This window comes from Cygnus atratus, chromosome 1 (assembly GCF_013377495.2).
Source record: "Cygnus atratus isolate AKBS03 ecotype Queensland, Australia chromosome 1, CAtr_DNAZoo_HiC_assembly, whole genome shotgun sequence".
Lineage (NCBI taxonomy): Eukaryota > Metazoa > Chordata > Aves > Anseriformes > Anatidae > Cygnus > Cygnus atratus.
In genome coordinates this window covers 98,068,626-98,085,605 of record NC_066362.1, presented here as the reverse complement: position 1 = coordinate 98,085,605, position 16,980 = coordinate 98,068,626, and the positions used below count along the sequence as shown (strand labels likewise).

General features: G+C 43.1%; 1 protein-coding gene across 2 annotated transcripts in view; it reads left to right on the top strand.

The window, feature by feature from the left end:
- Positions 1-16,980, top strand: part of GSK3B (glycogen synthase kinase 3 beta) — a 146,408-nt gene that overhangs the window by 125,952 nt on the left and 3,476 nt on the right. The window contains exons 9-11 of one of the 2 annotated variants that reach the window (XM_035540406.2): positions 3,350-3,388; positions 5,767-5,953; positions 12,007-12,105. In XM_035540406.2, coding sequence (XP_035396299.1) covers positions 3,350-3,388; positions 5,767-5,953; positions 12,007-12,105 — 325 coding nt within the window. The remainder of the gene's footprint in view (positions 1-3,349; positions 3,389-5,766; positions 5,954-12,006; positions 12,106-16,980) is intronic. The other variant, XM_035540407.2, reaches the window with a different exon arrangement.

Here is a 16,980-nt window from a genome sequence, read left to right as displayed (position 1 = left end):
CCTGCCTGCGGAAGTGCCATCTGACAGGGTTTTTTGACTACTAAGGCATTTGCTATTTTTGAGATGCTTTTAAGGAAAAAATGTAGGGATTCAATCAGAGAAGAAAGTCAGGGAGGTTATATATATTTTAAGGTAAATCCCCAAACCAGTGCCTCTTTGGTGGACTTGTTTAGTCTTCATTTGTATCACATAGTTTTATGTGCTTCAAAAATAGCAAAATGGCATATTTCAGAAATGCCATTTGGAAATTCTCGGGGTCTTGGGCCGAGGCTGATCCCCAGAGCAGGACTTGAGCACTAGCTTTGGGTTTCCTTGTCAGGTGAAGCTCAGTACAGATACTCTTGGATGTGTTTCTTCCCTTTCCTTCTGTTTAGGGACACGCCGCATTTAACTTGCACGACTGAAACACTGCTTCGTGTCGTCAAGTTGTGGTAATTGCATTGCGCAACTGCATTTAAAGAGTTGACTTGATGGTCGTGTCCTACATCTGACAACTTTGATGGCTCGCAAACAGCGCGAGCTTTCTGTTGAAGGGAGGAGCTTTCCCCGTTACCTAATCTTGAAGTGTTTCCAAAGAGGCTTGGTCGCCCTCCTTCCCAGTCTGGGGCATGTGCCGTCAAAATGTGCTTACAAACTGCAAGGAGATGTGCGCAGACTGTCAGCCTCAATCGGGGGTGTGGGTGGTTCTTGGCACGGCCTACGCGGCTCCGAGGCTGGTGAGGAAATTTTTAACTGTGGTGTCACAAACTTGATGCGTTAGCAACAGATGTCATTTTAATAAGCCTCTGCTCTCTTAGGGAGCGCAGCGTGCTAACAGGGCTTGCAGTCTGCATGCAAAACGCGGTGGCTGATGGCACGAAGCGATGCCTTTCCGCACACGTTGGCTGGAGGAGCACCTTGGTGTAACATTGGGGAGCTTTGGCTTTGGCGCTTAATTAGAGCAAGAAGACGGAGCTCCGTGTTGTGCGTGGAAAGTCAATGAACTGAAAGTCAGACCAGGCATTCTGCTAAAACAATGCTTAGCTCTTGCCCCATGTGGTTTTCTCTGAGGACTGAATGCTGATGCCAGTGAAGTGCAGTGGGAGCACCCCATGCTTTCCATCCTTTTTCTTTCGTCTTACGATGTGTGTGTGCTTGTGTGGGGGGGAAGAATTGAAATTCAGAAAGGGTGTGAACTCTACTACACTGGTAGGAACCGTTTCAAATCAGAAAGAAAAAATGTGGCTTGCTCTGCTAGCACACAAAAGGCTTCGTCTAAGTTGAAGTCATCTGGGGATGAGAGCCGAGTAGTGCACCAGGGGCTTGGCAATCATTTTTGAAATGTCGAAGATGGTGGTAGTTCCTGAAAAAATGAAGAGGGAGTTGCATGAAAAAATCCACGCTGATGGCAGTGTAACGTAGAGAGGGCAGGCAATGTGTCTGGCCTTGCTGCCTGCCTGTTATGGGCTGTTGGCCTTTGAGCATCACCAGCATGCCTGAACAAAGAAGGAACTTGCACTGGTCCCCCAGCTTTTTGGTGAGGTATGGATTTATTGGAACCTGAAGGAAAGAAAAACAAAAGCACCAAAAGCTGCGGTTTTGGATGAGTCAGCATTTCCATTTTACATGATCATTCAGAGATTTTTGTAACTCATCCAAAAACATAAAAGAAAAACAGCGACCTGGGTCTCAGCCTGAAATTCATTTGCTTTGCAGAAACAAGAGGTTTTGAGTTATGCAAGTGCAAATTTTCCTTGAGTAATACTGTATGTAAAGCCTTTCTTTTGCATTTGTTTATCTCCAAAACAGGTTCATTTTTTAAAATGAAAACTTGAGCCTTCGGTCCCTCCTGTGGACAAATAGCCTTACAAAAGGTCTTGTTTCATTTTAGAAAAATGAATTGCTGCGCCGGTGGGGTAGTATTTGATTGCTTTAAAAGTTCCTGTCAGTGTTTTATTTTTGTTTTTGTTTGTGGACTTGCTGTGCATTTTGCCCGGCCATATTTAGTCTGCATACTAAATGTTAGTCTGCCCAAACACTTTACTTTGTGCACTTAGCTTTTTTTTTTTCCTTTTATTTCCTTTCTCCTTTTTTCTTTCCTTTTTTTTTTTTTCCTTTTGCTTTCACCCAGATGTATCTTAGACTGAGACAGACCTTGCTCTGACGGGCCGGATTTTAGTCCGTGCACTAAATTTTAGTCCGCAGACTAAAAAAATAATCCGCGGATTATTTGCTAACTCAATTCCCTCACTGAGAACTACCTAGACCTTAAGCTCTCACCACAGCCCGAGCCCGGGGGGAGGCTTCACAGCTCCTGGGGAGTCCTGCCGTCCGTCCTCCCACTGCAATGCGTACGGCGGAGCGCCGGCGTGATGGGCCTGTGACCGTCCCCTGCTCGTGTCCTGCTGGAGGGTGGCAGCCTCTGGTGTAGTTCTCGGTGGGTGAATTCGGCAGCCTTCCCGGTTGGAACTGTGTCGGATCAGAAGAGCTAAAAGAAGCAGGGGGGTTGCTTTTATTTTTAGGGCGTTATTCAAAAGCGGGGGGTGGGGGGGAGGGAGACAAATTGAGGGAAAATTTCTTAAGCAAGGGGTGCGACGGTATGAGGGGGAAAAACCCGCCATAGAATGAAATTCAGTCCATACCCGCACTCCTGAGGTGGTTTGTCCAGTTCTTGAAGAATCCTAAAGAGATCACGTCAGCAAACAAAATCCAGTGGTGGGGGAAGTCAATCCAAAAATGAGAATAATCCGCGGCGGCCTGAGGCACTCGTAGCTCACGCAAATTTAAAGCATCCAAATTCAAAGTACAGAGCCCAGATTTTTTATTTTCTCTTCAGCACCAATTATAAATTGCTAGGGGGGTTGGTTTTTCGGTTTTTGGTTTGCTTTTTTTTTTTGAAAAAAAAAAAAAAAGTTTGCATTGTGTCTCTGGGACAGATTTACAAGTGGGATGCACCTTTGGAGACAAACTAATTTGGCCCCATATTCTGACATTATATCCAGGACCCAGGACTGAAAATTCTTTATGATGGGAATTTCAATTACCCTTTTAGTTCAAGTTAAGAGTTTTGATTTCAATTTTTTATTTTATTTTTTTAGTAAATGCACTGGCATTGGAACATAAATTTAATAGAGAAATGTTTCTATACTATGCCTCACCATTGCACAATCAATTTTTTGGCATACACTGTGGTGAAGTTGGACTTGCTGCTATGGAGACTGATGTTTAAAGTTTCTAATTGTATAAACATTTTCTATGTCCCCCACACCGTGGATTTCTTATAATATTGGATATATTTTTCCTTGCTGGACTATTCTCTTTTGGATTGACTCCCCCTGTTTGGATTATTTCACTGCATTATCATCTTTAGGACTCGTCAGGAACAGGACATTTCACCTCAGGAGTACGGGTATGTACTTAAAACGTTTTTTCAAATTACTAGGCCTAGTCTTGAAAAAAGGAGAAAAAATGCTAGAACTGGAATATTTGAGTTGAGAGAGCATCCTTGAGGCAGCAGCCAGGTGACTGTTTTAACACAAGGTGATATAGAGGACATAGGCTTAGACCTTTAACTCATGTCATGTGTTAAACGCGACTTTTTGCAGGGGAAAGGAAGCTGTGTGAGGACTTGTAATAGTTGGATTTTTTCCCCTCCCTCATTCTGAAACAGTGAGGGTCACCCTCAGAAACTGCCTGCCCCGAGTGACTGGTTCCTGATCCAAAGGCAGGCGAAGCAGTTCTCAGCAGAATTTAGGAAGCAGCTGTCAGGGTTTCACCGACTCTAACATGAAGAGCTTAAGAGTGGACAAATGAGTCTACTCCTTTTATAGATGGCAGATTTGTTGCTCTGCCTGCCCACTAATTTGCTCAAGATAGGGGCTTGTCGTCTTTGCCTTAAGGAAGAAGAAGAAAAAAAACTTATGTAGGGGATTTTTTTTTGTTTTGTTTTAAATCTGTGTAGTGGCTGGTAAGTGAACTGTCCTGAGGGTAAAACACAGCTAAGAGTGAAGTGCTGTAGTTTCAAGCTGTGGTAAATCAAGCCTGATAAAACACCATCAAGAAGGTACAAGAGGGAGACCTCAGTAGTTTTACCTCCTGGTAAATATCAGAACACTTCAATTCTGTGGTTTTACCTCAAGACACGCTCATTTACTCTACTCACCACAAGGTTTAAAAAAAAAAAAAAGACCTTTTTGGTTTTTTAATTGGAGACAGTCTTACGTTTTATTCTGGTCAGTGGTGACTTGGGAGTGGTGCTTGCCTCCACTGTGCACTGTGGGCAGTAATCCCAGCTGTGGAGGCAGCAGGCCTCGACACCAAGCAGCAGAGCAGCCTTTGCTGCCCCTCCACGTACAAGCATGTTCACACACAGCAGGCAGCACGAGTTTGCTGCTGGCAGTTTGTCAGCATTAAGCTGAAGTCCTTCTTTTTGTCCCTCTAGGTCTCACACTAAGCGTTTTTGGTTTACTATGCCACTACCTGGTAGTAGAAATAAATTCTGCTCCTCCAGTCCTTCACCCGTTGACCTCATGAGCTGGGATTCCCAGCCACAGGAGCTAGCACAGCATGCACTGGAAATCACACAGGTGCCCCTGAGCACCCAGGGGACGCAGCTCTGGTCCCTGGAGAACTTGGCTTGTGTCTGATTCCCATTCACAAGAGCACAGGTGGCTTTGGTTTACAGCTACCTAAGGAGAGCCTGTGCAAGTTCCTAGTCTGCAGTTAGTTAGTCACACGCTGATTTATTTCTGCTTAGTGCTGTGTGGATTGGGTCTGCCTGCCCTGGTGCAAAAGCATTTTGGATTAGCTCAATTTTTATCAGAAAATGCTGGCACCCAAACTTAATGCTTGCACCCACCCCGCTGCCTTTTCCCCAGCCTGTGCATCACCTGTAACATAGCGAGAGAGAAGTGCTTGAGGAGGCCATCCAGGTCAAGTACATAATTAACTTCTATTTTGCTTTTGACGTAAGGGGAAAGGAAGATGGGGATGTGATTAGGGTTGTGTAGAACTGTTCTTGAAAGGTTTTTAAAAAAAGCTGCAGTGAATAACTGCTGTGAGCTCTGTTTTGTAGTCACTTAAGGTAAAAATCTGGTAGAGTAACAGTTGGTTCTCTTGACACAGCTTTCAGCTGTCCTTACATGTACCAAATACGCAAGAATTATCCCAATAAATCTGTGGGAATGACTTGCCAGAATAAGGTCAAGGAAGGAGTAACTTGCAAATTAGAGCTAGACATTTCCTGCACCCCACCCATGCTTTCCTTGTTGTTCTCCAAAGTTGAACAGCAGCCTCCATAGCAACAATCTGACCTGCTGCCTGCAAAAGTCCATGTTAGTAAGACTTCATTCACTAGCAAAAAAATAAAATAAAATAAATGTAGTGGGACCCCATTCAATTTTTACATTCAGTGACTCCTGCTCATTTAAACCCTTCTCCCCACCTTCACTCCACCCCATGTGCATGGCTGATAGTACCTGTGTGTGTTTGTCATGATTTTTGAATGAGTTTCCCCTTCATTCTTCCAGTTGTTTTTCTGAGTGCGCTCTCATGAAGTCTCTTGCTGGCATTGCACCTTCACTCAAGTGCAAGACTTTGCAATTAACCCTTTCTCAACCCCAGGAACTGGATTTTCCCATCCTCGCTGGAGGACATTGATTAGTACAAACACAAGTTTGTTCCAACACATTGGGCAATGAGAGGTTTAATTGCTCTGGCTTGCTGCTGGTCAGCAAAGAAAAAGAAATATACCCAGACAACCTGTTTTTCCTTGCTTCTTTCTTTCAGGTCTTCCGGCCCCGCACTCCACCAGAAGCGATTGCGCTATGTAGCCGCCTGTTGGAGTACACCCCCACTGCCCGCCTGACTCCCCTGGAGGCCTGTGCACACTCTTTCTTTGATGAACTACGGGACCCAAATGTCAAGTTACCAAATGGGCGAGATAAACCTGCACTCTTCAATTTCACCACTCAAGGTAGCCTGTGAGCATTGAAGATCGCTGCTTTAGGAAGAAGCACTGATAAATATTTGTCATGCAGACATTGCTCCTTCAAAAGTTTTTAAAAAAAAAAAAAAAAAGTCCCCAAGTAGGACTAGAGATATTAATTGATTGTGTGGCCAGCCATCCATTTCAGAAAGAGAGAACAGGAACTTGTAGAAATGGGTTAAGGGATTTTCAGATTCTGATTCACATTTAGTCTGGGTGACCAAAGGCTATTATTCTCTGATTACATCAGGAAGGTTTACGTTTGCAGTTTAGTGTCTGATGTATTTGCGTGAAATACCACAGTCAGTGGACTGTGGAGATTAATTTATCATTTTGGAGATGTTCCTGCTCCTTTGTACCTGAAATGCTACTCCTCGCTATGCCGAGCAGTAATGGATATTAGGTTTGGCAGGGAAGTTCGTAGTGTTGCAGCCCATTTTAGTTCTGGATGTGAGATAAATACAGAGATCTTACCATCGAGATTTTATGTACTCTACGGTTTATCTGGCATCACATTGACTCAGTAAATTAGTAACTATAGAAATGACAGACAACTTTTTTTAACCCAGACCACTATAAAATTTTGAAACCATTCATGTATTTTTTCCATGGAAATTGGAAATACAAAACTGATATCCCTATAGTACAGTTTTGCCTGCCAAGACAGAGAATGTGAGAAGTATGGCGAGAATGTGAGAAGTATGGCATACAAATACACTAGTAATTAATTTTGCAGCATTTTTTTGAATGTTAAGTGATTAGTTGCAAGTTCTCACCCTTTGAGCAAGAATAGATCTGTGTGCATTTTCTGCTGGAAGTCTAAAACACCTTTTGGCTCAGTTAGCGTCAATGTAGTTTTTCAGACTCTTCAGTGCATGTGATGTCCATCTGTCAAAATGTGGAACAGAGTCCTTTGCTTGAACTTTTGGAGCCCTTTAATCTAAAACAATAACAAACCAACAAACGAAAACCTGCCCAAACATGAACTTCTAACTAGTTTTGAATGGCTTCCTTGCAGAAGGTAAATCTGTTGAATATATACTAAGGCATTTCCAGAGCCTGAAAACTTTAAAGTATTTTGACAGTAGTTTTCATAAATGCACGCACAGGGCCTTACTACCACTTGAGGGGAGAAAGCATTGGAGCAGTCAGTGTTTTCAACAGACTGCCACCACAGCATCAGCAGTCTCACAGCATTGCCCAGGTGTTGCTAGTATTGTGAAAAGAGCTTGTGCTTCTGTCTCTGGCCTCCATGCTGACTACTGCAGCTGTTGCTGAGAATCTGGGAGTTGTTACAGATACTTCCATATTAAAGTATTCATGAACTGTGTTTTCTTTCCACTGCAAGGCCATATTCAGTCACTAAGATAGTTTTGATCCTAGTGTCTTAATACAGCTTTGCCTTTGTTCTTTCTAAAAGTATTCATTTTTAATTGTATCTTCATGTAGCAGATAGGCCCAATTTTAACATAATTAAAACAAGAATTTTAAAAAGGCGTGGAAAGCTCCGTAGCAAGTCCTTCAAAAATCCTTAGGGAAAAAATAAATGTATATATTGGGAATTTGTCCCTGGTTTCCCCCAGGCAAAGTGGGAACTGCTGGGTAAGCTAATCCTCAAGCAAATTTATAGCTCCTTATTTGCCATCGTAGAGAGCTGATGTGTTCTCCCTTTGCACAGTGACTCATGGGAATGGCAAGAGAAATTGCTTCCAATGGAGTGAGGTCCTTAAGATTCAAAAAAGCAGGTTTATGTCATTGGCAGGTGCCAGTTTTAGCATCTAGAAAGAGAATACAGGACAGAGGCTGGTCATTAATGTACTTCCACATGAGCTGTGTTGCAGGTCACCAGCCAAAAAAAGCTAACCAGAATTTTAAGTATAAGTAAATAGCTTAGCTCAGTGATTTTCAGACCTTTGTAAGTAATAAATGTGCAGTAATAAGTCTCATGTAGCAGCAGTCCTGACTATGACCTCAAGATATTCGAGGGACTTCTGCTCCTCCTGTGACCACTGTGAAGTCCTCAGCCAGACTGCACAAAGACCCCATCAGAGTGGCTAATGCAGAGCAGAAATCACATCTGGGAAACAGATCAGGTCGTTGGAAATCGGATGTGATGATAATGCATGTTAAGTCATCTGTGGTTACTGAGAAAGTAATGAAAGACATCCTTTTGTTTTGAATAGCGTTTGTTTTCAACAGACAATATTAAATTTTAAAAGAAGTGTTTCATTTGGCTATAGCAAGTTGACTGCAACCCATGGAGTAGGAGGTAGCTGCTCGAAGGCAAAACTGTTCGAAATAACATATATCTGATCATTACTGTCATGAATTGATTTTCAGAAAGAACCCAGGCGTCATACAAAATCTGCTGATCTAGGCGCTGGTCTAGAAAAAAAAAACTTTGAGAGTATATGGAAGATAGAGATCATGGTCTTCGGCTGCCAGCAGTAGTTCTGGGGCACATAGATGCTTGCTTTACTTTATAGATGAGAGCTGCTGAAGAGAACTTTATCTGATCATTCTTACTGTCTTGACTGGAAGTTTTTCTTAGTATTTAAACAAATGCTATGTGCTAATTGGAGTTTGCAAAAATTATTTTTGTCCAAGGAAGTATCTGTAGTAGCCACAGTGCTGCAGTTCAGTGACTGTTAGACCTGAAGCACAGGAAACTTTTTTTTTCTCTTAGAAGCTGAATTTTCAAACAATCTGTAAAATTACTACATTTTAATAAACTTCTTATAACATGTCAGTGATTGTGCTGGATCACAAATGTTACCGTTGCTCCGTGTTAGCCATTGAAAATTGTAAAATTCTCCTGTGATTCAGCACTTAGGAATGGCTATAATTGCTTCTTGATGACAAATGCTTGGTGCTAGAGTGCATTTTTAATCAGAAAAAATGGGGCTGGCTTGTGACCTTTCTTCAGAAGTTTAAAAAACAAAACAAAACAAAAAAAACTTCATTTATATCCAAACTGCTTCAATGTGACCAAAAATCCTTAGTGTGACTATTTGAGTGTCATCTAGGGTTTTTTTTTTGATTTTTTTTTAGACAGTATTTCTTCTCAGGGCATGCTCAGGGAGCAGTGAAGAAAAGAATATGAAGCCTGTGCTGATTCCAGCACTCTTCTGATTTGAAGAGAAACTACTGGAATAACTTGAGTAACATGGAAAGTTTGTTATTCTGACAAAGTAAATAAAGTAAGACTAATTTTTCCAAGGCATTCTGGGAGCACTGACATACCAAACTTAGTTCAGTGCTCTTTTTCAGCATTGTTATTTCCCAACACAAAGCATTTGATTGTGTTTGGGAAATGAAGATAACCTGGTGTTCTGGTAAAACTGAACATTTTCATTGGAGCTCCTTATTGGAGATGTGCACTGGATGCAAGTGGCACAATTTGATCAGGAGAAAGCCAGAGGTGTTCCCCCAGCTGATGTGAACCAGAGTTGACTCTTAAATGACTTGGGATCACTACTCTGTTCACATGATAATATCAAAAGCTCTATCTGGATTGCCTTGATTGCAATACCTTCTTGCAGCAGTATTGCCTGTGATTAACACAAATTTGATTTAGATAAGCAGGTTATAGTTCCAGAGCTTGTCCAAATACTGTGGTGGAGTCACTGAGAACAGAGGGTCTCAGTCCTTCATAGACTGCTGGTACCACGGGCCAAGCCTTTTGCTCAGTGTTGACATCTCAGTCTCACAGATGTGATAGCCGCAAAGATACGGCAGAACAAAAGTTCAAACAAGCTTTGAAGCAAAGCTATTATTAAACTTCAGCCAAGAGAGTTCAGTTTGCTCTGATTAGTTCTTGTCTGGATTGGCCTGCTGCTCTAAGCAGAGTACCAAGATGTTTGTAGCATGGTGAGCTTAGGCAGCTTCATGCCAATTAAGATAACGTGAGGTTTCTGAAGAAGGGAACAATATCAGCCATTTAGTCCCTATGTAACTTCTTCATGGTAGCTTCAGAGAAACACTTGTGCTTGCCTTAAAGCAACAAAAAAACAGTATATTCTCCGTAATGGGTGCTGTGAAAGGAGGTATTCTGACAGTATTACGTGAAAGTATGGGAGCAGTCAGAATGGGATCCAAGTGCCATTGCAGCAGTATTTTTCTGTCACATCAGCTGGCTTTTTGGCCCTGGCAATCTGGCTGCAGAGATGCTGTCAGAGGGTAGCCACATCCTTGAAGTGCTGCTTAGCACCAAAAGGTAGCAAATGTCATTTGGTTTCCTTGATGTTTCAGCTCAGCTTTTGTTTGGGTCTTAGTCCCATATTACTGCCAGTGATGGGCAGGAGAGAATGCGTGGATAACAGAAACTTTAAAAAGAGTGAGGTGAATGGCAGACTCCCTATAGCAACAGATTTGAGAAAAAGCTTTGGAGAAAATACTAAAGCAGCAATATTTTCTTACACAGAATAGCTAATAGCCAAGATAGTGTTAAAGTATAGGTTTATCACTTGTGTTCAGCTTTTAATTCAAAGGTTTCGTGTTTGGCCAGTTTATTTTTCCATAAAATGGAGACTTCTGAATTCTGAATTATATTATGAATGTATACATTCCAAATTATTCTCATATGAATTTGAGGATTGGTATTTGTACAAAGGTTTTGAGTATTGAAGCTTTCAAGAAAGACTAGGTCTGCTTTGACTTGAATGTAGCATTACAGGGGATAGATTGAATAGGTTGCAGGTAATGCAGCAGCTTCTGTTGGGTTCTGGACGGCAACTCGTGTTTATAAGTGCCTAAATACAGTCTCAAAGTAGGTATTAATAAGAAGCTTGTAAGCAGGTGAGAGTCTTCTGCATCTTGCCTTTGCAGCAGTAAATTAACATAAAGGAGAAAAAAAAAATCAAATAGACTACCAGTCCTTTTAGGCCCTAAATTTAAAGCTTTTGTTAAGGAAAAGCAATAGGCTCTTAAAAAGGAACTCAGGTAATTTATGACTGTGTACAAAACCACCTTACCGAACCCACAGAGTGATTTGGACTGGTTTCTGTACAGCTCTTGCTATCTGGAGATGTTATTTAAAAGCTGCCTATTCCCATTTCTCCTCCAGATGACCTCTTGGAGCTTCAGAAATCATCAGTCATCCTTCCTTGAGGTGACTGTTCACATCCTTTCCACCGGATGTTGCTTTCTCAAGAGACAGTCGCTCCTGTTTCTGAAACAAACAGGACCTGTCTTGTCTTGGCTCGGTCCCACCTTCTGTGAGACACTGGATTCTCTTGAAAGGGCGCCAGCAGATTGTCAGTTGTTGGCAATGCATTGCCCTTAATCCTCCCACAGTTGTGGCTTTAAGATGCCTATTTCTCATCCTGATGCACACTGAAGCTGTATTAGATTTGGAGCCTAAAACTGTTTTTACCTTGGTTAATGTCTTCAGAAAGAAGGGTTGTGTCGTGTTGTTGCCCATTTAAATTACCCAGCAACTCCGCTCCCTTTGCCTTTTCCTGTACTTTTAAAGGAGATGTCATCTCTCCTTGGCCTCACTCAAGGAGACTGCTGTGAGATTGGTCTTAGGTTTCCAGGTCCTTGAGAAGTGAAGCTTGAGTGAGCCAAAGAACTGAACCCCTGAAGCTCTTGGAGCAACTGTGACAGCTGCTTGCTTGCTGAACCGGTGCCCAAAGCAGTGCCACTGTTATCAGCCTTCTCCTTCAGACTGATTGCAAGTGGGTTTGTGAAGGGAATTCTTCCAGGTTTGGGAAGGAAAATGCATTATCAGGCTGTTGAAATGCAACAGGCTTGATCAGTTCTTTGCTAACTCCCAAGCCACATTCTTTCTCTAGGAAATCATTCCCTTGTATCACTACTTGCAGTACTGTCAGTCTTGCTCTGGAGACTGCCTGCTGAATATTGCCGTGGTTTCCTCCCACTGGTCAGCAGAGAAGAAAAACATGACGTGACCTTTGGCTGTAAGGGCATGCATTTTGCCCGAGGTTACTGGTCGGGGTGGGGAGCCTGAGGGGCTGCACCTGCATGGGGGGCCCTTTCTGTAGGATGAGCTAACTCTGTTTGTTCCACCTCCCCTCCAGAACTGTCAAGTAACCCATCTCTGGCTTCGATCCTCATCCCTGCTCATGCTCGGAACCAAGCAGCAGCTTCAACCCCTACAAACGCTACAGCAGCCTCAGGTGAGAACGTGCGCCCGCCTCCCTGCCCTCGCTCCCCCCAGGCACCTTCCTCTGCTGAGGCCCTCAGGTGAGGGCTCCTTCCAGCCTCACCGTCCGCTCGGTCTCTGTAGGTGGTCACCTGGGTGCCAGCTGTGGCCACTAACCCAAATCCCAACCCAGGCCACCTAGACTTCCTCTATTAAATTATCTTCCATTGTTCTTTTTTTTGTTTGTTTGGTTGGTTTTGTGTTTTGTTTTATTTTAGCAATCCTTTTGGATTGGTTTGCACCTAACGTCCGAGCTTTCAGTCAGTCCAAAGTTAGTACTGATTTGAGCATTGAGCGTGTGATGCCTAGGGAGGGAACAAATGGCTAGCTTAGTACACGTAGCCTCTGTGGAGCATGGATGAAGAGATTCTTTCCCCACTGAGAAAGGCATTAACATTTAGAAAAGCCACATTAGGGAGTTTGGTCAGCTTGTTCACTGCCTCATCTAAGTAGCTGCAGTTGCTTCTTAGCGAGTTTGCTTGTGTCATCTTTGGGCATTTTGGATTTTGGCCAGCAGTGAGTGAATTTCTTCTTTGTCTCTCTTGTTCACTCTCATGTTTCTGTCAGAAGCCTTTTAAAAGCTCACTGTTGGCCTGAGCCACTCCATATTGTGTTATGTTCCCAGTGAAAGCTTAAAAGCTGGGTAATATCAGTTGGGAGACTCCCAAAGCAAACCCCAGGTGCTGCAGGATGTGGCAGCCGTGATTCATGCATGGCACTCTGAGTCAGCCCTGAGTCAGCATTGCCAACAGGCTATCTCGCAGGGCTTGTGCAACCAGAGGCAGACTGTAAAATGGGTGTGCTTGCAAACGTATCTCACGAGCACATCAGTCCCATTTCAAAAGGACTGTGACCCCTTTCGAGGTGCAGGGCACTTACTCAGTTGTGCAGGAAAATGGTTTCAGGTTGATGTGCCAGTTACTTTAATTCTGATGCGCTTTGTCCAGCCGCTGCTGTACAGAAAGCACTTTCATAGTCCAGGATAGACAGATGGAACTGGCTTGAAAGATAAGGCTTCTCTCTGAAAACGTAATATCAGTAGGTAAAAGATACAGCCCGTACAATTTATATGCTCTGAATTAGGAGGAAGCAAATTTGCTATTTTAAAATTTAGTATGTTTGTTTCATACACTTGGCAGTATTTTGCAAATAGTCATGTTCTCTGTTTCCCTTTTTTGTGCATCTGTTGCTCAACGAGTGAGGGAAAAAAAGATAAAGTAGTAAAAGTGATTGAAGAACTATGAAATGCAAACATGGAACATGACTTTAAGTCCTTCTGAAAAATACTTTCACTTAATGTCACTTGAATGCCTTGCTAAGGAGCTCTCTTTACCAAGATGCAACAGTCTTAGGGAGTGAATTGGGTTAAGAAAAAGTCTGTTTTCACCCACTACTTCCCCCAAGTACACAGCAGGGGAAGAATGCATTAGGCTGAGTCCTAGAAGTGTCCTAAATGTGAAGTATACTAAAAGAGAACAAAAACAACAACAAAAAACACCTTATTGACATCAACATTTGTAACCCCACCCCCCACACACACACCCCGTTCACAAGCACTGCGCTGAGTTGGGATAGAGCATCTTTCTTGTAGTTCAAAACCAAAAAACATCTTGGAAAGAAAATATGAAATTAAGTATTGGGCAACTTGCAGCTTTGTGCTTCTGCTGCACAGCTGTTTTGTTGTTTCTTACTCACATGGGGTTGTCACAGCAGGCAGTGGGAATTTCATCAGAGTTATGATTTTAGGATTAAGTCCTATCTGAGATTATATTAATCTGTTTTGTTTTGCTTGCTGATGCTACACTTAGCAGGATGTTTTCATAGAAGGAGTCCCTTCTTTCCCTACCCCCTGCACGTCCCAGAGCAGCGAATTTATGGTTCTTCAATACTGTTAAAGCAGCATGGGAGCAACTCTCCCATCTACTCCAGGGCACCCTCATAAGCAGAAAGCTTTTTATGCAAAATGTTTGCTCCTCTGAATGAGCGGTACAAATTCAGAAACTATGTTTTGAGTGGGGAAAAGAGCAAAACAAGTTCTACACAACTGTCATCCAAATTGATAGTGTAACTTTTGTTTCTCTCCAGCAAGCAGAACTGATACTGAAGTGTTCAGTGCTGTGCCAGGCATAGTTGCCTGCTCCGTGAGCTTGAGGCACAGGTGCACAGACATTGAAATGGAGTGGCCTAGTCTCTCACTGTAGATAATCCAGCTAGGCTGCTGCTGCCAGCTCACGGTCAGTTACTCCATTTTTGGAGCTGTCATGTTGCTATGCAGCAGTGTCAGAATCTCAACTTTTTCTTAAGGTGTAAAGCACTGCTTTTTATCATGCCCCTCTTTTTTGTACACAAGGCAGAGCGGTAATTATAGCATCAGTAGAGAAATGAGATCTGTTTGTTCCAAGTCTAGCAAAGTAACATTTGTCAGGAGACTTAGCAGTGGTATTATGAGATGGAAAGATTAGCTTTTCCACATACTGCTTCTACAGTGCAGGTTTTGTCAAGCCAAGCAGTACAAGCAAGCCCTTTTGCTAACTAACATGTCACAAGTCTGCATTTTTTAAAGTTACCCAAAATGGGTAATATTTGTTAACTGATAGATGCACAGTGATTTCAGTAGACCAATGCCCCAGCAATCCTGGTGTTAAGTGCAGGGGAATTATTGTAGGTAATTTTTAGTGTTAAAAATGTATTTATTTTAGGTTTCCCCTTCTCTTGAGGCATAAAGCTGGACTCCCTGTACTGAGGGAACTTGGCTTTGTAATGGGAACGTGAAGCCTTGCTGCTCCAGCATCAGTTAACTCACCTAAACATGTACAGAAAATTATCTGTGACTTTCGAGACATGTCTAAAGCAAAGTGCAGGAAAAGGAGGATTGAAGTTATTGTCCCCTGCTTGAAATGGTTTGCTAGCTCTCTGCAAATTATACTGGTCATTTATTAAGAAAAAAAAAGCCAGTGCAGCTTTATTGACATGGATGCTGAATTGATCTAGCTGGAGAAGAAGTATTGTTTCATAGCCGTGCACCCACAGAATGCACGGAGGGGAGCATGCGTGCCAATATGAATGGATATCTGCTTGTGTGACTACATGTTTTTCTTCCTGGATCAGCCAGCAGCAGTAGTTACCTCTCTGTTAGTCAGTGCTAGGATGGGAAGGGTGTAATTGCCATCTGCAGGGGAGGTGTGCCAGCAGGGATGCTGGGGTCGTCGTGTTAGGCATCCTGCTGTGATGATCCCGTGTAATCCCAAACGAGATGGTGTGCCTGAACTTCCAGCTACAAAACAGATTAAAGCTGGTGTCACCTGCCAGTGTGGGGCAGTTGAAAAAGCCCACAGCACTCCGGTAAAATAAGATTTAGGAAGTACATGGTGTTCCTATTGAAGGAATTTTGGAAAAATTTAATTCCTTTGGCAGGAGAAGAGGGCTCTGCACAGAGATGCAAACGTGACAGTTACAGGAGTACAACTTGTGCATTTCAGGCTTACCAGGCTTCAGGTTTTGTGCTGAGCCCTGGATTTCTACATCCACAGACACTATAGGAAAAGTGGGCTTTTCTCCTACTTCCACTTGTCTCCTCCATTGCCTTATGAGGACTCCAGAACTGCTTGTAGTTTCGTTTCTCTGTCTTTGCAGAGAGCTGCGCAGCCTGTCAGCACTACAAATCCAATCAGCTAATGCTGTCATTAGTGTTAATGGGCTTTCTGTGACTGAGTTAGTGTCTCAGTCTTTGAACTACAGCCCCTTATTTCCTTCCTGGGCAGTTTCTAAGGAGTACCATGTACCCTCTGAGAAAGCAGAGGTATTCCTCAAAGGGAGAAGCTGAATTGAAGGAGAATACTCTGATGAGAGATAGCTTCTTCCCTTCGTTTGTAAGAAGTTTTAGAAATGGATGATACTTGAGCCCTAATGTGATTTCCTGCTGTACGCATCTGCCCCGTATCAGAAAGCTCAGTGCGAGCTCGTAGCTCCGCTCCCAAGTACAGCTTCACTGGTGGCACAGGCAGCTGCTTAGCAAAGCAGACATTTTAGCAGTGTTGTTGAAGGCCTAGATTTTCTTCTCTTATGCCCGAGTACCAGTTCCTCGGGGTGACAGGGAGTAACTGAATGTCCAGAGACCCTTGTACTCCAGTTGCACTCTTTTTCCAGCACTCCAGCAAAGAGCCACTGAAACAAGCCCCTCTCTGTTCCCTAAATGTCCCATCAATGCGGAGTCACAGAACAAGTGGGAATGTCAAAACGCTGCGTTTTCCTGCAGGTTTGGAGCCAGCACAGCCTTGAGCAGCCCATGCTCCATCCCAGCTGAGGACTTGCTTACTGTTGTGAAAAGCCCTCCATAGACGGGCTTGGGCTGCGTCACCTTATTTCCTCTTGCCATATGGTGTATATATATCTCAGGAACTCCCCCATTGGAGTGGTGATAGAAAAGGAGCATATGTTACATATGTTACATGAAATAGCTCCATCCCCTCCTCTTTCTTCTTTATCTCTGGTTAGTAGCAATGTAATGGCAATGATTTCAGCTTCTGCTGTCTTCAGGAATAGGAGATCAAAAGGTATGTTTGGTTTCAGCAATTGAAATACATGCACTTTTTCATGGAGAAATCCTCCACCAACAGTAAAGACTCCAGCTGCACTGTTCGCATCAGGCACAGCAGATGTTGCCTTAGCTAGAGTTTATCTGTACCTGAAAGTTAATCTACAACAGGCACAGTTTAAAGTGTGGAAACTATTAGCTGTCTGGCTGGGTCACTTTTGATTTCTGTGGTCATCATCGGTCTGCATGCATGTGTAGTCTGGGAGCTGCTCCTCCAGAGTAATTTCTCCTCCTAGGAGGACATTTCTCCCATTT